General features: G+C 36.6%; 2 protein-coding genes across 2 annotated transcripts; one reads left to right on the top strand and one right to left on the bottom strand.

Moving 5' to 3' along the window:
* Positions 1 to 1,336: 1,336 nt before the first annotated feature.
* LOC113110314 (claudin-5-like) lies at positions 1,337 to 2,256 on the bottom strand. Its single transcript, XM_026274427.1, has one exon. The coding sequence runs from the start codon at positions 2,120 to 2,122 to the stop codon at positions 1,469 to 1,471; it is 654 nt and encodes a 217-aa protein (XP_026130212.1). The 5' UTR covers positions 2,123 to 2,256; the 3' UTR covers positions 1,337 to 1,468.
* Positions 2,257 to 13,192: 10,936 nt separating this feature from the next.
* septin5b (septin 5b) lies at positions 13,193 to 23,080 on the top strand. The gene is made up of 12 exons (XM_026274402.1): positions 13,193 to 13,284; positions 13,435 to 13,445; positions 15,155 to 15,245; positions 17,290 to 17,376; positions 17,458 to 17,581; positions 17,662 to 17,796; positions 19,315 to 19,432; positions 19,540 to 19,641; positions 21,166 to 21,262; positions 21,414 to 21,549; positions 21,636 to 21,735; positions 22,042 to 23,080. The coding sequence occupies exons 1-12, from the start codon at positions 13,242 to 13,244 to the stop codon at positions 22,102 to 22,104; spliced, it is 1,107 nt and encodes a 368-aa protein (XP_026130187.1). The 5' UTR covers positions 13,193 to 13,241; the 3' UTR covers positions 22,105 to 23,080.
* The last annotated feature ends 935 nt before the right edge of the window (positions 23,081 to 24,015 follow it).

Here is a 24,015-nt window from a genome sequence, read left to right as displayed (position 1 = left end):
AGATTTGGCTTCGGTCCCGTGCTGAGCATATCTTGTGTGCCGTTTCAGTTCTTTCAGAGCATGTGAGGTTTTCCCACAGGACTCAGGACTGGGTCAGAGTTCCAGAATTCCCGAGACCTGAAATGATTGTGATGAATTTTATGAGGATAAAGGTCACGGCCCTGACTTTTATTGTCCTTGCTTTAACAATGCCTAAGGTTAAAGGAATGGTTCCCCCCAAAACATGCAGATTTTCACTACACAAGATGTTATTTCTGGACTGGAGTGCTGTGGATTACTTGTGGACTGTTGTGATGTTTTTATCAGCTTTTTGGACTCTCATTCTGACGGCACCCATTCACTACAGAGGATTCAATGGTGAGCAAATCATGTAAAGCAAATTTTTCCAAATCTGTTTTGGTGAAAGACCAAATGCATCTACATCTTGGATGGCCTTAAATGTTCAGAAATATTTTATATTTGGGTGAAATATTCCTTTAACTTCTACTGGTTACAGTGGCCAACCAAAGATATATAAAAACATTCATGTATACATTGCATTAGATTATTTTGAAAAATATAAGATATCTAAAACAATTCCATAGAATTTTCTAAAATTTTTGTGTACACTTCAGACATTTCGTGCATTTAAAACGTGCCTCATTTATTTACCATCAGAATTATGCAACTGGACACATTATAACCAAAAGACCTTTTATTTATTACAGTCAAAATGCACAGATTTATTGAAAAATGGTTTCATACAACTATGTACAATCAGGAGGTTTAGATGATCAGAACAGTCTCATGTAAAGCTGCAGCCTGGGTCTATAGGCGGAACAATAGGCATTATTCAGTGTCTTATTGAAGCACAGACCGTGTCTAATTAGTGCACGCTCATAAAGCGGAGCAAAAACAAGTAATATAGACCCTCCCTTCACCCCCCTTACGCCACAGTGATTTAAATCAAACACAAACAAGTGGGCTGCTGACCCTAATATCAATAAGACAAAAATACCCGTGTACATCTAATTCATTATTAACAAACTGTTAAAAGAGCTAAAGACAGAAAAATATAATCAAACATAGTTTATACATACACAAAGTTTAACATTCTGTCAATTGATTTTCTGAATGTTTGCTGAGTTTGGTAGAAGACCTGTTGCATGCAACTAGGCAGTTGACTGTGATGTGTCTTACATTATTTAATCTAAAACTATTTTAAACATACAGTTTTGCAATATTTGAACTTAAAAAAAATCTTTTCTCACACTCATTTATAAGAAACATAGCACCTTAAAATACATATATATATATATATATATATATATATATATATATATATATATATATATATATATATATATATATATTTGAACCTTATATATTGTTTTTGAATGAAAAATACAATTATTGATGAACTAGCCAAATATTAAAGTTTACAGCCTTGAAAGTCCATATGCACAGTTCCATGGTTGAACGTTGAGCTTCACACATAGTTTCGTTTATCGTAGTCCCCATTGATTGATGTGCTTTTTGTAGGTGGAGATAAATATTTAAGAGGATACGAGGATTTCTCATCATGTGGACGAGAGCAACACAGGATCACTCCTCCGAGTAGAAGCATGGCAGACGCTGCCCATCCGATGTAGAGCGCAGCTCCAATTTCTCTCTTCTTTGCATAAGGCACTTGAGGGTCATAGAAGTCCGAGATGATGTTATTGGCAATCCAGCACAGAGGCACCAGCACAAACAAGCCGGCGATGATGTATATAACCCCTCCAACGTTGACTACTTTGGCTTTGATGGACTCTGTACTGATGCAGTTGGTGCACTGAGCACCGGCGATGGTTATCATCAGAGCCTGGACACCCAAAACTGCTGAAATGACCGTCAGAGCCCGAGCGGTCTGGAGGTCAGTGGTCAACGCCAGGACGGAGTCATGCATTTTACACTGCATCTGACCCGTGCTCTGGACCACACAGGACATCCACAGCCCGTCCCAGATGTTTTGCGCCACCACGATGTTGCTCTCGATGAAGGCGGACACTTTCCACATGGGCAGCCCACAAGCCACCATCACCAAAAGGGTCCCGGTGACGCTCAAGCCAAGTCCAATCATCTCCAGACATGCAGAAATCATCTTTGTTAAGTTTTTTTAACGCAGTTAAAGAAATAAAGTATTTTTGTTCAAAGTAGGTGTTCAGAGCAGAAGTATCTCTACATCGCTTGGCAACGCTGCAGGATGAGAATCGATGGAGTTTTCTGCTCTTGTGTGTAGGGAGGATGCTCTTTTAAGGGCACTCACAACAAAGAGGAGTGGCTCCAGCCAATCAGAGTGCAGCAGTGCAGCAGTGCAGTGTGGCTCCCGACAGCCAATCAGAAGTGAGAGCCACTGGGAAAGACCAGAGCCGTTAAGACCACACATCATTCAGTCAGAGTTTTTTATAAGTGACGGTAGCAACAGTGTGACTTCCTCGTCTTCCTGGTATTCTTTAAGAAGAAAAGCCCACTTTACACAAAGGGCTGCAGGTGTCAAAACAAGCACACAAATGTATAAGATAAGAGATCATTTCGTTATGTTGTAAAGGCACGTCAGAAATAACCAGTGGTGGACTGGGACAGTAAATCAGGCTGGGAATTTGACTCCCTGCCCCAGGCCACCTCTGTTGCTACAGTCACCACCACCCAATTCATGTGTCCACCAGACTGTTAAAATCTTTGGCTCTTTCAGTTGTTTGAATTGAGTTATACTTAAAAAATAAATCAAAATCCTTAGACTGTGGACGAGCAAAATAATCAAATGGAGTATCAAGAAGTATCAAGGCATTCACTGCCTCTATCATCTTTCCCTGAATCCCCCTCTCTCTCACTCTGCACATTGAGTTTCTCTGCAATATGAAATAAGCACTTTCAATAATCTATATTAATTATGCAGCCATCAATTGTAGCCTATGTTCCCATGATCACAGTCCTACTACTGATGACCTTATAAATCATAAAAGCACATATATTTTTCTAAGAGTATAGCATGTTTAGTTTTGCTAATAGCTTAACCTTTTCCTGAAGGTTCCTGCTCTGAGTCAAAAGCTGAATTGTCCACCTCCTTTTTATTTTATTTATTAATTTTTTTGTAATTGATTTTATCTATTGTAAGTCTCTTTGATTGAAAGCATCCATCTGCCAAATGATTATGTAAATATTACGATGGAACAGTTCAACTTTTTCACAGTTCGGTTTGTTTCACGGTTTTAGAATCATGGTTTCGGTACCGTTGTATGTGCTATGTTTATGGAAAAACTATACTTTCAAAAAATATATATATTATCATATTATTAAGAATATTCTAACTACAAGCAACAGCACAAATAAATACAACAGAGTAAAGATACAAATAAAATAAACTGACTTTCAGGTTTTTTTTTTAGGTAGGTCTTGCATTAGATTTTAAGTACAGAATATAAATAAAGTAATCAAATGTAAAACAGCATTGCATTTTGGAGTTTGCAGTTTCTTTTTTTGATTCATTTGAGTCCGTTCGGGAGTTCGGAGAGGGTTCGCGAATCATTTGAGTCAGTTTGAGAGTTCCTAGCGGGGTTCGCGAGTTCGGAGCGGAATAGCGAATCATTTGAGTCAGTCTGAGAGTTCAGACCGGGATGGTGAATCATTTGAGTCAGTTTGGGAGTTCGGAGCGGTTTCGCGGATCATTTGAATCAGTTTGAGAGTTCGGAGCGGGTTCGCGAATAATTTAAGTCAGTTCGGGAGTTCGTAGCGGGATCACAAATCATTTGAATCAGTTTGGGGATCGCGAATCATTTGAATCAGTTCGGGAGTTCGTTGCGGGTTCGCGAATCATTTGAGTCAATTCGGAAGTTCAAAGCGGGTTCGCGAATCATTTGAATCAGTTCGGGAGTTCGTAGCGGGTTCGCGAATCATTTGAGTCAGTCTGGGGATCGCGAATCATTTGAATCAGTTCGAGAGTTCGTAGCGAGATCGCGAATCATTTGAGTCAATTTGGGGATTGCGAATCATTTGAATCAGTTTGGGAGTTCGTAGCAGGATCGCGAATCATTTGAGTCAGTTCGGGAGTTCAAAGCGGGTTCGCGAATCTTTTGAGTCAGTTCGGGAGTTCGGAGTGGGTTCGCGAATCATTTGATTCAGTTTGAGAGTTCGGAGTGGGATCGCGAATCATTTGAGTCAGTTTGGGGATCGCGAATCATTTGAGTCAGTTTGGGAGTTCGGAGCGGGATCGAATCATTTGAATCAGTTCGGGAGTTCGTAGCGGGTTCGGAATCATTTGAGTCAGTGTGGGGATCGCAAATCATTTGAATCAGTTCTATTTCCGTTTTCCAAGCGTGTTTAGGTGTGATATGTGAACGTATTTTTTGTTTTACTGATGTGCCTTTTAACAGTATTAAGTATATTCAAAAACTAAACAAATTGTGCCTAAAAAGTGCACGCATCTAGGCTAATGTAAAGTTACATGATGAAGTCATACTAGTGTGTGTGGTGCATGTTCTTGCATTATTGTGTATTCAAATACATTTATGAATGCTTGTGAATGATCACAAAATTCAAGATATGGGGGTGAGAAAATTTATATATTTATATTATTTTATGTAGTTAATCAATATCACACGAAGAGTGCCATTTCAGTTTTTCACTCTGCGATCGCCTGATTCGTAGATTCATAAAACCGTCAATTAATTCGCAGTTACATAACAGCCTATTGTACGTCAGCTTGATCGACTGCACAGCGGCAGCCGGCAGGCCAGAATGACCGTCAGACCACCAGGAAATGTCCCGGTGCTCCCGATGGCCAGTCCGCCCCTGGCTGACGGAGCGCAAATTTAACCACCTCTCAGGTAAAACCGCCACGCGAATTAATTATTTTGTTTTAAAAGAGCACATTACACCGATACTAGCGCGAAATGCTTTTATACTTTGTGTGTGTGTAATTCCCGGTTCCTCTCCTAATCGCTAATTCGTCTTATTACAATTATTTTAAATACAATTATTTTACAGTTATTACTTTTAAAAGCGAACGTTTATCCGCGTCAACTAACTTTTTTGTGTTCATTTAGCTGTTGTTTATCAAAGTTCTGTTGCCACTTAAAGATGTCTAAAACGCAAAGTAACCAATAGCTGGCAGAGCTAGCAACTGCCTACAGGCCAAGTAACCAGCCAGAAACCAGAAGCATCCAACTTGACCATTTTAGGAACCATTTAGTTATGTACCTTTTTCCTGTATATCCCTAAGCTGTGTGTCTTACTTTCTAATTTCAAAGACACTTTAAAAATCATTTAAAACAAAGTTAGGCTAATTTAGGTGATTTGTTTGGTAATTTAATCTGACACCCTGCAGAACTGAATAAAGCAAAAAAAATGTTTTATTTAATTGCAACTTTTATCTCATTTTTCTGACTTTTTCCTAACTAGTGACTTTTTTCTTAGAATCTGAGTTTATAGGCTTCTAGTAGGCAATGTGTCAAGGTTTAAACTGTCACAATTACCAGAAAAAAGACAAAAAGTCTCCTTTACCATTTATTTTTTATTCCATAATGGACACAAACAAAACAAAACAAAACAAAAAATACTAAGAATAATTACAAAAAAGATTATTATTTTTTTTAACAGAATTGTGAGATAAACCCAGAATTGGAAGAAAAAGTCAAAATTGTGAGATAAAAAGTCCCAATTACTTTTTTTATCACATGGTGGTGGAAACCAGTTAAATTAAAATAAAACGTATATATGGATAATAATTGATTCAAACAATGTCGTTTTTATGTCCTTTATATGCATGTATAGCATTTATCTTTACTTTATGCTATATTATATTATTACTCTGAATTACATTTTTAAAAATCGTACATAAAAACTATCCTTTAATGTGTTCAGCTTGCGTGATTCAGATTCATCTACGTGCAGCCCAGTGTGTCATGTGTACAGTTATAACGTATGCTTAGATTTGTTACTTCCTCTCCTAAAGCATGCCGAGGAGTGGCGCATGAAAAACAGGAAGTGGGGTGAACTGTCTCGTATTTGTGATTGTGAACATGCAGCTGCAGAGAAAATGACTGGAGACAGCCACGGTACCACCTTTGACTCAAGAGCCAAAGAGTTAGCTTTGTTCTTGTCTCATAGAACCAATGACTTCAGTGCCCGAAGATTATTTTTTCATTTAGTACCTTCTTAGATTACAGTTAAACTGCCAGTGCTTTCTCACACAAAGCTGCTTTCCCAGAAGTGATGATTTCCTATGTCCATAAGGTGCGATTGTCCATTTACTGGAGTGGACGCCCCTCATAGAGGCTTAATTCCATGTAAAGCAATTAATGACATTTACTGTAACCTGGTTTCAGTTTGTATTGAAAGCTCTCCGGTTCCCAAAAAAGCAAAACAAAAGTGTGCTATCAGTAAGTCAGCCACTTTCCCAAAGTGCTGTAAAAATGCTGAACAACACATTCAGTGGAACCTTGACAGAAGCAGGAAAATCTCTGTTGATTCAGGCTGTTGTTCGTCAGGAGGGTCTGGGGAAAAACTCTGCAGCGTGTACCAGCCTCAATCATAATTTTGGAGTGAAATATTTATATTTGTGTTGCTGGTGTTGCATGTCTGTCTCACACAATATCACTCATTTATATCTCAGAGCTCATTTTAATGGAACAATATAGACCACAATATTTCCAAAAATAGACAACCACAGAAAAAACTGTGAACACATGGCGTTTCGGTTCTTCATCTTTTTTCACCAACGCCCTTGTTGATTGTGTTGCCAACACAGTCCTGTGAATTGACATCTTGCATTTTTTAAAAAACACTAGCAGGATGCCAGTAATTGCAGATGTTATAGTAAATGTAGCATGATGATCAGAAGAAAGACAACACCAAACCGCTAAAGTTTACTACTTAAAACTATTTATGTCAGTCATTACAGTGGGATTATATACCCCTGGAAACCCAAAATGCAGTCATTGAAGTCTCCTTATTTAGTGTGGCATCTGTGCACAGGATAAGCACCACTACCCTTGTGACCTAAATTGATCGGGAGGGATGTGATAAGAAAATTACCACAGGGAAGGAAAAGTGGGTTTTTATGATAACAGAGTAACAGAAACGGACAGACCAGACCAGAATGAGATAGAAACAAGAGCAGTATAAGCCAGAGCAAACCGTCTTTTGGTGTACTTTTGGTGTTAAAATAGTATTGTCAGGATCGACTGAAGACGCACAGGGAAGAATTAGCGCTGAAAAAGCATGGACAAAGTTAGGCATATTTTTGCCTTATTGATTACACATTTGTAGGAGTTTCCATTGCAGATGCTAAATTAAGAAAACTTCATATCACAAAATACTTTATTCATACATGTTTGTATTTTTGCAATATTTTCTTCATTGTTTATTTATTGTTTATTACAAATTCCAATTCAACTTTCTGTGGGATGTGGACAAATACATAAAAATTCACACCTCAGAATTAAAAGGGAGCAATATCTTCAATTTTGAATTTTGCACAACTCTGTTAGCAACCATTCAGAACAACCTGGCATCATAATATCTAGTTTTGAATGTGCAAATGGCACTTTTTATTTTTTGAAATGTAAAAATCTAGTTGATCTGTTTGTGGACCGTTTCATCAGAGCACACATTAAAACAAGGTCAGCTAATAACCAACGTAATTTCCTGAGAACAATCAGCTCCTCATCCGCGTGGAAGTATAATTAAAAAGAACACAAACAAAGCTGCATTAATCAAAGACTGACCTCATATCATGTTCATACACTAGCCATGGACCTCTTTTACCCGTCTTTAACATCTTTTATCAATTTTAGCATGAATCTTGAGGATTGTTACCGCTGATGTGCATGTTTTCTGCAGATGTTTCCTCTAGTCTCTGTGTTGTGCTGAAGCCACGCCAGGAGTCTGGAATTACACACGTACTGTATCTAATGGGCCTCATCAGTCTCATCAGTGAGCACAGAAACAAAGCATCAAGACCTCCTTCTCTGGCAGCGGTCACAGCAGCTCAGTCTCGGGCTGTGGATGATGAACAGTGAGGCTGAGGTGAGCACATGGAGTCACGTGGACCGGGACGGATGGAGTTGTACAGTGCGGAAATCCTGTCCTGTCTTATATTTCCCTCAAGACTATTGTTCTAGCATGATTGCGGATCCAACTATGCAATCAACCGTTAGTTTTCATGTGATTAATCTTTCGCAAACTTTCTAAACGATCTAAATTGACCTTCTTTAAAAATGCTCACGTTTGCTTGCAATTCCTGTTGAAATAAAATGTTTTGGTAAATCAAAATTACAATGTAAAAAGTCAGAAAATTACTGACATTCTAAGTCAAAATGAAAACAAAAATCATAATAAAATGTAGAACTTTGTCGGTGAATCTATTGAAATTTTGCACTAGATTATTAACCAAATTGTATTATCGTTTCTGAGTCAATGGTTAATCACTGAACTTGGGGAATACAGGCTGGTGCTTCGAGGTCATTTAAGCCAGTGGGAGTTTTGTTTATATTCACAATTGCTCATAGGAATAATCACATGCCAAACTTTTAGAGTCACTGACATCCACCACCCTTCATGAATCATGAGGCTTTATTACAAAATGAATTTTGTAATGTGTTCCTCAAGTCCAGTGATGAAGTTTATATCCAGGTCCAGCTATCACCAGGAAGCAGGTCTGATTGTATCTTGTACACTTATGTTGTAATTTTTGATGAGTCAAGTACTTTGTATACAGCTGTGTTCACAGTCACTGTACAAGTATGACCATAATTTCATCCAATATTTTGCTGGGAATTACTCATGCCCTCTTTCATCTAGTTCCTCACAGTGGTGAAAATCCACTCGTCTGACTCACTGTCTCAGTTTCCTGAAATACTTTCCCTATCAGGCTTGAGATCAGCCGTGGTCTTTTAAGACTGAGGCCACTTCCTGTGCCCATAGAGTACAATCATAAAGAGACATTTATGGACTGTATAGCCTCTCAGATACACTTTTTACAATATTTGCAACATTGTACATGGCTGTTGTTGTTTTTGGTCAAATCTGTTTCTAGAAAAGTGGGAGTTATATTTGCTGGATATGCAATTTCTTTACTTTTCCTAGAAATTTGTACATTAAGTAAAATGTAGAGAATGATTTTTGATTATAAAAAGCTATTTTTGATGTTCAGTTGCATAGGAAACCAATTGTATTAACTCTATTTTCAATGAATTTCAACTCAAATCCTCATTGCACTTAAAAAAAAAATGAAAAAGAAAGTAATATTTCTTAAATCAGACATTTAAGTTTTTTTTTTATAGTTTTTTAAATAAATATTTTATTATTATTTAAATATTTTATTCATTATTTAAATATTTTATATCGTTTTCCACAATTCTGCACTTACATTTCTGAAAAATGCATAGCTTTCAGTTTGAGTTGGCCTTAAACCCCACCCGTCTTGCTTCAGTTGTTGGTCATGAGAAACAAGGAAACAGCTTGTACAGAACAATAAAGGTTTCCTGCAATGTGCAGGCATCTTTACCGAGCTGGTGCAAAGCCACTCGAGCCACCTTTAATGAGCTATTGTATGGATGCATATCACAAACCCTATGTGTTCCTGAGATGCCAGTTTCCCAAGAAAAACTTATTGTGGCCGCAGTCCCGCTGTCCATTGGAGGAAACGTTCAGAAAGCTTCCATGCCCAGTTTGCGGCCATGAAGCATCCTGCAGTAGCACCTTGAGACGTTCCAAACAGAAAGAAATAAGGTACCTCAGCGTCACTGCAACTGGCACAAATCCATATCTTTTGTGTGGTGCTTATGTGATTCCACAGCCACCAGGTTCCATAATAAGCTAATGGATGCTAGATTGCAGGAATAAATAAATGTGTTATAGTTGTGTAATGCAATTTTTTTTCTAAGTAATCAGACTACACTGATTACTTATTTATTTTCTTTATTCTGTGATTATTTTTTATTCTTCCATTTGAATTCAATGCGTTAACCACCAGAAAGCTGCTTGGTTTGAAAGTGACTTGTGTGTGAGATTTGCTACATCACTTCACTATTGACAGTATACAATAGACCTTTTTTTTGTCCATGAAATTTTGCTGAAATTATGATAATGTGACTGCATCTTTACACTGAAGGAAGGACTCAAACCATATTGAGATATCTGTGTTTGAAAGACATTATTAATAATTTTTGATGTATGTAAAGATAAGCTTGGCAACAATGGCCTTAGTTCCAGGGAAAGAGAAAATGCTTAGATGAAATTACAGAGAAGCATGATGACATCATAGCCATATTTCAACAGAGAAAGCCAATGGTAAATTAGCAAGGTTATTGAAGAATGAAAGTACAACAACAATGCTTGTGTGATTGCCAAATACTGTGATTGTTTAGAACTGGATGAACTATTAATTGCAGCTTTATCTGTTTGGCTGCTGTCTAATAACTAGCACTGAAGCACAGGAAGGTGACTGTGGTGGTGAGCATGGATTATTTCACTGTTTCTACAGGATTTTCCCATCATTGTTTTCCTCCAGATTGCTCCTGTTCTAGTTTGGCCGCATGAGCGATTGCAGCGCTGCCTCGCTGTTTTTATGATGTTTTTGTTGTGTTGCACTTGGACCATTGTTTATAACATGAGTTGATTACAAACTAGAGATCGTCCAGATTTGTCTTTCATTTCTGAATTTGCTTTATAGGGCTACTCTGGCACTACTGAAAATGATATCAGATAAACAAGTTTAACGTCAGGTCATCTAAAGCTATTTGCTGATAAGACTTTTTTATTGCAACAAAAGATGAAATCCAAAATACTTTGTGCTGTTTCAACCTGATCTCAGGGCAATTCGTACATTTTTCACAAGGTGGCTTATTCGTACGGCCACACTCGTGCAAATTCATATGATTGTTGCCAAATCGTACGTATTTTACGAGTTGCACAATTCGTATGAAATTGTACAAATGACCTACACCTAACCCCGCCCCTAAACCTAACCGTCACTGGGGTCGTATAAAATCGTACAAGTGAGGTCGTACAAATTCGTACGAATAAGCCACCTCGTAAAATACGTATGAATTGGTCGTGAGATAGCGTTGGCTGTTTTGCATTAGAAAAACTTCATATGTTAAATGCCACACACTATTTTTTTAATAAACATTGATGAAAAAGATAACATTTTAATGTTAAATGTTAAAACATTTATAATGTTCCAAAGGATTTCCATTTCATGTAAATTCTGATCTTTTGAAATTTCTATTCATAAAAAAAAAAAAAATCTAGAAATAAAATGTATCATGCTTTCCACAGAAACATTAAGCAGCACAGCTGTTTTCAACATTGATAACAATATAAAAAGTTTCTCCAGCATCAAATCAGCATATTAGGATGATTTCATGACTGAAAATTCAGCTTTGCATCAAATAAATACATTTGAACATATATGACAATGGAAGACTGCTCTTTTAAACAATATTTCGCAATATTACTGTTTTTAATGCACTTTTGATCAACTAAATGCAGCCAGGTGAGCATAATATAAATGTTTGGAACAGTAGTGTACAGTATACCTGTTGGAAAGAACCCAAATATTGTTTTTCCAAGACTAAATGCTTTAATTTATGCTATCAGGAACAGTGTGGTTTATTTCTATTTTTATTTTTCAGTGGCAAGATATTTCAAACTGTTTGCCCGATTCAGGAGTTGATACTTAAACAACATAACTGCATCATTTCTCTTTCAGAAGCAACACGAGAGATTGAATTTTCCTCTAAAATAAGAATAAACCAAATTAATTACAAACTGCACCAGAGGGAACTATATTGTGTGCTTTGAGTGAACCCAAAGTCATTACATGAAAGAAAAGTCTCCCCTGGATCGGATTTTGTGAATCTAGCAGAAAAAGTTGCTGAAGCAACAAGTCTGACTAGGTCTGCAGACCTCCTGATGGATCAAAGGAGGCTCTTTTGTTTGAGGACTATACAGTGAGATGTCAGCCTTCAAGTTCCCATAGAAATGGTCTGACAAGATTATAATGCATTTAGATTGACCAAGTCCTCTGTACTGAAGAAACAGCCTGCGCTGATTAATCCTGCTTCGATGGAGGCCACATACTCAAATCTGAAGCACTTCAAAACAAAGAAAATTGAAATAGTTTGATCTATTATAGTAGATACTATCAAATATACATCCATTAAAATATTGGTATATGTTTTCAAAGCACTGGCAAACAGAGGGATATCAACATTATTTCCTCAACAAACTTCAAACGATGAGAGGAAACTCATTCAAATTCATTCACTGGCCTGCATGCTTCATTACTTCTCCAGCAGGATTACAATGTCAGCATCTTCTTAATTTAAACAGCCTTTGATGTGTTCCTAGAATAAATAAACCGCTAAGTTTCTGACACGGAGAGAAACAATTCCCTATAGTTTGGCCTGGTTACCTCTCACACAGTTTCCTGGGCAGTATTTACAGAGCAGGGTCCCACTATTGTGTTGCTCTCCGGACATCTTCCTTTTGCATGTCGTTCTCAGTGAGGAAAATCACAATGCATGACTATACATGCATGACCTAGAATGGATCACAAAGGCTGTCTCACATGCATCCATTCAAACCATTGTAGTGTAAACATTTGTGAGAGTCACACAAACTGAATATGATGTTATGCTGCCACCACGTGTCAGATCTCTACAACATGCAGTACTGGGAGTACCATTTACATAAGCCATCTTTTTATTATTATTACATTAAACAGCAAAATCCAGTAAGCTTATCAATCAAAGTATTGCATATTAAAATAATGTATTTATTTTTCTTTCAAATTTTATTTTTTTAATATGTACACTTATAGGTCGGTTCAAAAGTTTTTCTTTTTTTTACATTTTTGTAACATATTATAATACATATATATACTGTCAATTTTCTGTTTAATTAATCACATCTATCTATCTATCTATCTATCTATCTATCTATCTATCTATCTATCTATCTATCTATCTATCTATCTATCTATCTATCTATCTATCTATCTATCTCGCTGTTCTCCAAACCAATATAAAAATCCTACTATGGCGAAACCTCATTTCATGAATATTAATTAAGTAAGGCTTCCCTTATCCGGCTGCCATCCAATGCGTAGACATTCCTCGGTGAGCGTCCAATGGAGAAGGCTGGGCTAATGAATATTAATGAACACGCCTTCTCCATAGTGCGATGTGCGATTTGGCGTTCTGAAAGCAGCCAGGATGACGAGCAGCGCGAGGTACAAGAGCAGGGCGGTGAAATCAGGTAAGATAAGTGAAGTGTTACCGGTATGTGACTGAAATAACTGCAATATTTAATAATTTGTCTGTTTGCATCAATCGCTCTGGATTTCTTTACGCCTCCATGGGCGTCTGCATCCTTCACCTGCTGCGGGCGTCTCGCATCACACAACAGAAGATGCAGATGTAAGACTACTTTTTATTCTGCAATTATCAGCTTAAATAATGCGCTGCGTATCTGTGTGTTTGCCATAGGTCGATTCACATCTGCGCGCATGCTGCATGTTTCTGGGACAGTGGGCCAGCTTGCTATGAATAGAGCCATGTTGCTCATATGACTTTTCCTGCCTCACTTACATCTGTTGTGAGAGTAACAATGAACACCAAAGTATTATATTGTGTATACTGGGTCTGATATTTAAGTTGCAGATTACCTATCCATCAAAATTAATAGATGCTGTCCATTTTCAATGCATGAAACTAATCCTCACTGCCAGCTTTCAGTGTCCCATATTTGATCTCAATCTCAGTTTGACCTCACTGTAAACCAAGCAGGAGAACTGCATGCATTGCATCATTTGAGGACAATGAAAAAGATGCTGATACCACCAGCCACTAGTCCTAACATGCTCATTAAAATTCACTGAATGGAATTACATAATTATTTTAATTATATGCATGAATCGTAAAGACATTGTACCTCAAAATCTAAATGTTATTTGGCAGAAAGAAAATGAATTTGAATGTTTGTTTGCATTGTGACACCTTTTTTTCTTCATGCATTACCGTAATAAGCATTAGGGGAGAAATTTGATTAAATTTCATAATGCAAAAATCTCTCTAGTTCCAAAATTAGGGTTCATTTACTTCATGCAAACTATAATTTTGTATTTTTTTCTTTACATTTTTGGGATTACATTTCCCATATAGTATTTTAAAATTATAAATATCCTAGTTGATTTATTATATGCCTATTTTAAAAAGAAATGCTGCACTTTTTTGCGATATTTCTCAGATTTCATAGTCCTTTTAAATCTTGAACAATTTTGATACTCATGTGGTCTGCTCTGTGCACTGGTAAATGTCTAAATGTGCACTTGGCGAACTGTCAGTCAGCCTGGGCGACTGATGAAAATAACACTAATGCCTCTGTCTGCTAGGAAACATTCAGTTCATTTCTTGTCTTGTTTCTCTGTGAACGCCCACGAATACAAGCACACAGCTTCCAGTGACTGAGACTGTTGTCAGTTGTGCATGAAAGCAAAATCCAGTATCCATGCCTCTGGGTGAGGATAAACCTCTTTCCCTGATTCCCAGACAGGCCGAGCAATCCTGGAGATGAAGCCAAGTGGGAGAATCTATTTTTTTTCTTTGTAATATAATATAATGCTTTCTCAAAAACAAACACTAGTTAGTCTCACTGTATTTGTGTTTCATACAAACACAGATCCTGCATGGTATGTAAAACACATTTGCATATTCTGCTGCCATTTAAGATGCATTGGACCAATAAACAGGGCTAATTTTGCATATCTGTGATGCAAACCAAGCATTATGATTCTATATGACAGCAGAGAGGTTTTATATAATAGGATAAATTATGTAATATTGTAAATATGGACCGTGAGGCCTTCGGCACTGGCCGCTCCCGCACAGACTCTCTAAGCACAATGAAACATGGCAGGAATTCTGGGATTGCCCTAGTAAAGATGTGAGCGTGGCGTGTATCAGGCTGGGGGTTGGGTGCTTGGATTCATGTTTATCCTGCAGCTATCACGTGATTTGCTTTGCTGATGTCCATTTTTGCATACTGTACAGTTGTTTTGATGTGTAAATTAATGTGGTAGCATTAGCATTGCGCTATTAAATGATGTCATTATATGCCATTGTTTTAGGAAAAAGAGTATGTTGGCTTTGCCACCCTCCCGAATCAGGTTCACAGGAAGTCGGTCAAAAAAGGCTTTGATTTCACACTCATGGTGGCAGGTGAGGTTCTTATCACCAGTGTTGTTTTTAATCCAAACTCGTTTTAAAACTATTAAATATTGTATATTTTAAAGATTATTATTTTATTGTCATTTACTCAAGTTGTTCCATGCTTTTCTATATGTTTTCATGATTTTCTGTCTTCTGTAGGGCAAAAATAAAGAAAATCTTTTAAAGAATGTTGGTGACCAAACAATGGAATGTCAATGGAATCCAAAACTGTTTAGTTATTAACATTCTTCAAAAAAAAAAAAGTTTTAGTATTCCACATGCAGAAGAAAGAAAGGCCTACAGGTTTGGAACAACATGAGGATGAGTAAACTATGACTTTTATAGAATTTTTATTTTTGGATGGAGTATCCGATTTAATTAAAATAAAAATTAAATAAAATATAAATATTAAATGAAAAACTTAAAATAAAATAAAAACTTAAATTAAATTAAAAAATATTCCTTTGGCAGGTAACTGAATTACATTAAGTTAAAGGGCCCTATTTTAACGATCTGAAACGCAAGTGTCAAAGCGCGAAACGCAAGTAAGTTTGTGGGCGGGTCTCGGCGCTGTTGCTATTTTCCCGGCGGGATAAATGGCCCTTGCGCCCGGCGCAAATCTAAAGTGGGTTGGTCTGAAGTAGCTTCATTATTCATAGGTGTGGTTTGGGCGCAACGTGAAATAAACCAATCAGAGCGTCATCCAACATTCCCTTTAAAAGCAGGTGCGCAAGCTCCATTATGGATTGCTATTATTATGGCGTATTTACCAGGCGCACGCCAGGAGCGGTTCACAGCCGAGGAGACTGATGTTCTTGTAAGAGCAGTGAAAGACAGAGAAGTTGTGTTGTATGGGGATGGGAGAATAATTAGCCTGAATAATTTGTAAGCTAGATTTATGCCTATTTTTTCACATCTTCGTGGCACACCACAATGATTTCCGTCATCTCATGTGTTAATATTTTTTTAGTGTAACAATTTATGATTTGCAAAAATAACTGTTGCATCTGTGTAGATTACATGAGCAAAGTGTATGCGCGTTGTGCACGCTATACATTATGGTCAAGCATGCGCCCTTAAAATAGCATAATGAACAACGCGCAACGCGCCACTGACTTTAGACTAGGTTTTTTCTGGTCAGTGGCGCAATTGTTTAATGGAAAAGCAAAATAGCACCAGGGATTGTTTGCGCCGGAACACGCCTCCTTTTTTGCGCTGAACCGCCCAGGGAGCGCAAGTTCATTCACTAGTTTAGCGACGTGCTTCTGTGGAGGGAAAAGCGCGCTTTGCGCGGGTGCAAAATAGGAATGACACATGCGTCGGTGTACAAAGTCAATTGCGCTGGGTGCAAGATAGGGCCCATAGTATTAAATTACTAAAACTAAAACTGAACTAAATATACATTTTCAAAGTTAAATTGAAACATTAAAAAAAATTACTCCATAGAATACTCAAAATATTAATAAATACTATGATAGTATATAAAATAAATGACACTGATTATTACCAAAAACAGCAGGTAACAGTGTTATTTTAGTAGAATTGAGAAAATATTAGTGTTTATTAATAATAATATTATTATAATAAAAATATTATTAATAAATATTTTTCATTTTTATGTATTCCATTTTTAGATAAAAATGTAAGTAATTTTTATTGATTTTCAGTTTTGTCATATTAAGTGTTTTTTTCTTTCTTTCTTTTTTATATGTAGGTTTATATATATTTTTAAATACGTTTATAGAACATAAAGTTAAACTAACTTAAAATGAGAAATGTAACTGAAATAGAAAGTTTTTTAAATTTTATTTTTAGTATTTTGTTTTTATTAACAAATGTTTTGTCAAGTGATGAAAATGTGTTTTTATTGGTTTTAATTTTATTGTGATTTAACTATAATAACCCTGGGATATAAAATGTGTTTTTATTTTATTTTTTTATTTTTTTCGTATAATGGAAAGAGGACAGATAAAGATGGGGGACTGAATCGTTCCTTGACCACATGATCAAAAACTGCATTTCTGCATGTTTACATTGACTCGTTGTTTTTTAGGGGAGTCTGGTCTCGGAAAGTCCACCCTGGTCAACAGCTTGTTCCTCACTGATCTGTACAAGGACAGAAAACTACTCAACGCTGAAGGTATACAGTATTTCTGCTCCCATACACACAAACTTACTGCAGTTTAAATTATGCCATTTAAAAGACACATTTTGTTTTTAGAGCGCATCAGTCAGACCGTGGAGATCATCAAACACACGGTTGACATCGAGGAGAAGGGCGTTAAGCTGAAGCTAACTATTATAGACACACCAGGTTTTGGAGATGCTGTCAATAATACAAAGAGGTAAGTACTTCAAGCTTAGCTCAGATTTGTTAATTATCGGGCAGTTTTCTGTTAACAGGATGTTTTGTCTCAATCCTCAGCTGGAAGGCCATTACTGACCACATTGACCAGCAGTTTGAACAGTATTTTCGGGATGAAAGTGGCTTGAACAGGAAGAACATCCAGGATAACCGTGTCCACTGCTGCTTGTACTTCATCCCTCCGTTTGGACATGGGTAATCCAGCTGAATAAATTATGTTCAGATAAAAGCACTCAAACACTAAGGGATATGGGTTTGATTCTCAGGGGATGCACAAACTGAAAAAAGAAAGATATAAAAATACCTTAAAAAAATACATTAAATGCTGTGTAAGTTGCTTTGGATAAAAGCATCTGCCAAATGCATAAATGAAAATAAAATACATGAAAAATGTAAATACATGTTAAATTTGGCAAAATAAAATTGTTTCGAAATAATTATTAAAAGGATAAAAAACTATTAGTGCTGTCAACCGCACATCGCGATTAATCGCATCCAAAATATATGTTTGTGTACTGTATATATTTATTATGTATATATAAATACACACACACATACAGTATATATTTTGAGAATTTTACATGCATATGCATTTATATTATATTTTATATTATATATAAATATATTTAATATATTAACATATTTTTTATATATTAACATATTTTTCTTAAATATATACATGCATGTGTTTGTATTTATATAAACATAAATATACACAGCACCTGTAGCTCAACTGGTAGAGCACTGCCCTAGCAAGCAAGCGCAAGGTTGGGGGTTCGATTCCCCGGGAACACATGATATGTAAAAATTGATAGCCTGAATGCACTGTAAGTCACTTTGGATAAAAGCATCTGCTAAATGCATAAAATGTACATTTAATATATATATTATGTAAACAAAAACTTTTATTTTGGATGCAATTAATCGTGAATTATCATTTGCCAGCACTAAAAATATTATTCAATAATAGTAAAAAAACAGACAAAACAAAAACTATTTAAACTATTTTAACTTATTTAAAGTTATTTCTTGATAAATGGTTTCTGAGTACTTTAAATACTATTATGAATGAGCATAATAATTTTAAAATTAAAGGATACAATCCCATTCAAAAGCTTAGGGTTAGTTAGATTTAGATTTTATTCAGAGGAGATGCATTAAATTGAGATGCAAAAGTGACAGGAAAGACATTTTATAATTGTAAAAAAAAAAATCCTTTTGTAATATATTCTGTTCTTTTGATCTTTCTATTCATATATTAAGCAGCGAAATGTCAACATTGATAGTAATAAAAATGCTTCTTAATCAGCAAATCAGTACATTAGAATGATTTCTGAAGGATCATGTGACACTGAAGACTGGAGTAATGATGCTGAAAATACAGCTGCACATCACAGGAAAAAAAATGATTAACTGTTTTAAAATATATTAAGAAAACTTTTTACATTTTAATAATATTTCAAAATATTACAGTTTTTTTTTTGTATTTTTTATTAAATAAATGCAGCATTGGTGAGCAGAAGAGACTTCTTTCAAGAACATTTAAAATAAATACTTTAATAGTAATACTTGTGTGCATTTCATAAAACTTGGTTATGAGTGAATAAAAAATCTTATTGTTATATGGCCTCTAGACTCAAAATGTCTCTTTTTTTTTAAAGCAAAGTAAGTACTCAGATGGGATAAGCCCACTCTCTCTCTTCTTCCCCTCAGGCTGCGGCCCGTGGACGTGGAGTTTATGAAAGCACTGCAGGACAAGGTGAATGTGGTTCCACTCATTTCCAAGGCTGACTGTCTGACGCCAGCAGAGATGAGGAAGATGAAGGACAAGGTAAAGCAGATCAGCATGTTTCTGTTCATATTCACAATCACGCCACGTCCTCGCTCCATGTCTCAGGGCTTCTGACGTAACCAGTGTTTTTCATCCTTCTATTCAAGGTGAGGGAGGAGATCGAGAAGTTCGGAATCAAAGTGTACCAGTTCCCAGACTGTGATTCCAATGAGGACGAGGAGTTCAAGCAACAGGACCGAGAGCTAAAGGTCAGTATCATGCCTCATAAACCAATGCTGGAGTAATTAATGACTCGAGACAAGAAAAGTGATGTTCACTGCTCCATCCAAGGCTGGTGTCGGGTTCACAGGGTCCATGCCAGATTAAAACCATTAGGAGTTTGATGAAGAATTAAAGTCACTCATCCAAAACCAAATACGCCGCCTCCATTAAGGGGTTTTAGCTTTGACTGTTGGTATATGCTGTAACTACTCCTCTGGCACATTTTCCAGAAAATTTCACAAATAATAATAGTAATAGAATTTTTAAGCAAAAATAAAATACACAATTATAAATAAAAATAAAAATGTATAAAATAATCAATCACAATGTTTTGAAAATCTACTGTAAGCTTAACTTTTCCTGCAGAAACTATAAAGAAAATAATAAATAATATAAAAAAAACAATCAAATAAATAATAATAATAATAAAATAAAATAATGAAATATATATAAAATATATATTTTACCTGAAAAGGGAGTCCATCATTATCACACACACACAAAAAAAACAACCAGCTTAGTTATGAATGTACACTTTTAAATCATCTTGGAGAACTTGACTAAGGCGGGCGTACACTGCGATTTTTGCTGTCATACGAGTTTTTTTCAGTCGTGTGGAAATCATGTATGCTCGTATGGTCGCGGCTAGTATCATGTGCGAGGAATTACGAGCCGAGCAGAGTGGCTTACGAGCACTTCCCGACCTCCCGATCATTTTTAAACATGTCTAAAAAATTTGTGAGCTATCGGTTTGAATTTGTGACATGTGTGCGGTTGAACAAGCGAATGTGGACTATTTACCAGGAGGATAAACTCGCTGAACTCTGGAAGGAACAACGAGTGCTGTATGATGTTTCTAGCAGCGTGTGTACCATGCGTTTTAATTATCTCTCTCGCTCTCTCTCACACACACACGCATATGAAGTTTACGGGGACTCTCCATAGACGTAATGGTTTTCTATACTGTACAAACTGTATATTATATCCCCATACACTACCTCTATCCATCAAAAATGCATGTTTAAAATGTCAATTAAACACCGATTAGTATTTTTTAAGTCATTACGAGGGCACAGGAGGTGTCCTCATAAACCATGTTTGTAATTGTAATAAAACCACGTTGTAATACCCACGTCATTATAGACATTTGTGGCCACCTAAACAATATCAATATTTTATATTTATACAATAATGTACGCCCGCCTTAAAGTACAAAACAGAACAAAATAACAACCTAACAAAAAAAATTCTCCCCAGCAATGGAGTCTTCAAAAAAATAACTGTTAAATAACTAATGGAAAATGTTAAATAAAAAAATATTAACAATTTAAGTAAATAAAATAATGTAAGTAAATAAAATACAATTCCATTTAAAGTAAAATTCACCTGAACAATAGAATAAATCGCCATCTTTGGAAAGACGACTGTAAACAACTCTTCTTAGAGAACTTCACTAACTTATCTAATCTCTAAAAACATTACAATTTTAACGCAAAAATTATGTGTTTCAGGAGAGCACTCCATTTGCTGTGATTGGGAGCAACACGATAGTTGAGGTCAAAGGTCAGCGGGTGAGAGGCAGACTTTACCCATGGGGCATTGTGGAAGGTCAGTACGGATCTGGACTTGAATATCTATGTTTTGCATGAGACTGACTCTGTGCAGACAAGTTTTACCCAACCATGTGCCAGCTAACCTTAAATGTATTAAAAGGTTTTGAAAGATTTGTGTGCAAATTTTTTTTTTTTTTTTATCACAGTGGAGAATCAGTCCCATTGTGATTTTGTCAAGCTGAGGAACATGTTGATTCGCTCACACATGCACGACCTGAAAGACATCACGTGTGACGTGCATTATGAAAACTACAGGGCACAGTGCATACAGCAAATGACAAGGTAAGTCACACTGCTTTTCTTAATATCATAGAAAAAGATACTGTGCCATTGACTTTATCGCTTATGAGATGTTCTGTTTCCACCAGCAAACTTAGCCAGGATAATCGTGTGGAGAGCCCCATCCCAATACCACTTTCCACCCCGGACGTAGAGACAGAAAAGCTGATAAAGATGAAGGATGAAGAGGTCAGTCAGCTGTCCTTCTTAATAAAGTCATTTCAGTTCTTAGCTTTTACTTTATAAATGTGGCATTGAGCACAAAACTAGTGTTTTAGAGACATTTGCAATCAGGATCTAATACTTATTTATATAATTGCAACACAAGCTTTGCAAACTGATAATTGCGATAAACCATATTGCATTCTCGGGTTTCATATACTCACCAACGCCGGTTTTTATTCACCTTTGGTGCTTGTCTAGTGTTAATTGTAGGCCTCGTTTGCAACCCTAAATGCTGAATCTGCCTAATATCACTGACTTTGTCCCTCACAGTTGCGGAGGATGCAGGAGATGCTTCAAAAAATGCAGCAGCAGATGCACGAACAGGACCTGTGAACGCCCCCCTGAGCAAAACCTGCTGATTTCAACATGTCTGCACTTTTACACAAGCGGACACATAACACTTTAACATCATCACACTGAAAGATTTTCAGTAGATAAGCTAACAGATGTATTTGTATGTCAAACACAGCACACAGATATGAATGCATGTGTCGAGCACTCCGTTAAAAGGGTCACTTCACCTGAGCCTGATATCTAATACCAGGCTCCAAGTTAAAATATTTGGCAACACTAAAAGTTGTTTTCACACTTTTGTACAGTCCATGTGATGCTGTATGACTGTTTCCATGGCAAAGACGGCTGCTTTATTCACAGCAGACATGGCAAATGTTGTTTTTGGTTTGCTGTTCTATCCCAGTTTTTATTTTATTTTTAGTAATGTGAGTGCATGTGTGTGTGTGTGTGTGTGTGTGTGTGTGTGTGTGTGTGGGTGTGATTTGGATTTGGACAAAACAAGAGCACTGAGTGGAATACTAAATATCTGAGCAATTTTCTACTTTTAAAAGAGCTATACCAATAAGCTATTACATCTTGAACAAGGTTAAGTATCAAAACATTTGCAGTATTAAAGCATATTTGTCTCTGAAGGCCTTTTCAGAGCACCTTAAATTGCAATCTTTGCTGTATGTTGAAGAGATTTTTCACTGATCCATGCAACCTTTTGTCTACCTTAAGGATTGAACATATATGAACGTTTTATGTAATTTAGGTTTTAATATAGCACTAAGGATAAATTTTCCAGTCTTAAAACATTTAATTATTTATATTATTTCACGAAATGTATATCAGACAATCTGTATATGTAAATAGGTTCCGACATCTTTTATATCACCTGTAGTTGTTGGTTTAAGATGGGTGCATTGAGATATTGATTTATATGCCCTGTATGTGTTTACTCAAGCTATTCCTATAAGCATGACAAATGCACCATCTCCAATTTATCATGATTCCTTTGAAAAATAAACATCTTCTGTGGTAAACCTGTCTGGTCTGTACATCTTTTCACCTTTGTTAAATATATATTTTTTTTAGATTTCTCATAATATAATTCCACTTTCATGTCATTAATAGCCAAATTTATATTTTCCATGACATTGTTTCAGGTATTAAAATATGTGACTGAAATTATACATAAAATGTTGACTCTAAAATGCTTGTGCGCTACTGGTGGGGATTTAGAACCATCCCATTGACTAGAATGATTCGAAAGATTAATTCTGTGAGACACTCGCTGATTCATTAAAAACTTCCAACCAAAACCTCTTGGTTATGAATGTACCCTTTGTTCCCTAAATGGGGAACGAGATGCTGTGATGGCATCATTGCTATTGGAAACACCTGCGGTGTGACAAAGGTCTGAAGCCCTTATACAATCACGCCAATGTATTGGCTAATAGCGCTTAGCGCCGCCCAGAGCATACGTCACTCTCATTGAACCAAGGTTTCAAACGTAACCAAGAAGTTCCCTTTCATAGTTTCACTTCAATGCTGCAATGGCATCATCGCTATGGGAATGCAATACTATAACGCCTGACATGCCTAAGATAGCTGGAAGACCGAGGAAAGAGTCTACTCAAGCGTAAGAGACCCGGAAGCCAGGAGCCGCCTCACATCCAGACAGAATAACTTGATTAAACTCACCGCAACACAGACATTCCATCGAAGATTCATCGAAGGCCCTTAAAGATAGCTTGAGAAAAAGCCATTACTCTTGTAGAATGAGCACACACCCCTAGATGCGCCTCATAAGGCAGAGATATAGCCTCCTCTATCAATGTGACATTCTCTGTTTGGTGACAGGAGACCCGTTGCTCTTACCAAAACACACCAACAACTGGTAGAGCCATGCCACTGGGCTGTGCGATCAACTTATAGATCTTCAATGCCCTCAACGGGCAAGACTCA

This window comes from Carassius auratus, chromosome 10 (genome assembly GCF_003368295.1).
Source record: "Carassius auratus strain Wakin chromosome 10, ASM336829v1, whole genome shotgun sequence".
Lineage (NCBI taxonomy): Eukaryota > Metazoa > Chordata > Actinopteri > Cypriniformes > Cyprinidae > Carassius > Carassius auratus.
Note: the sequence above shows the minus strand (reverse complement) of the source record. Positions and strands in the feature narration are given on the sequence as shown.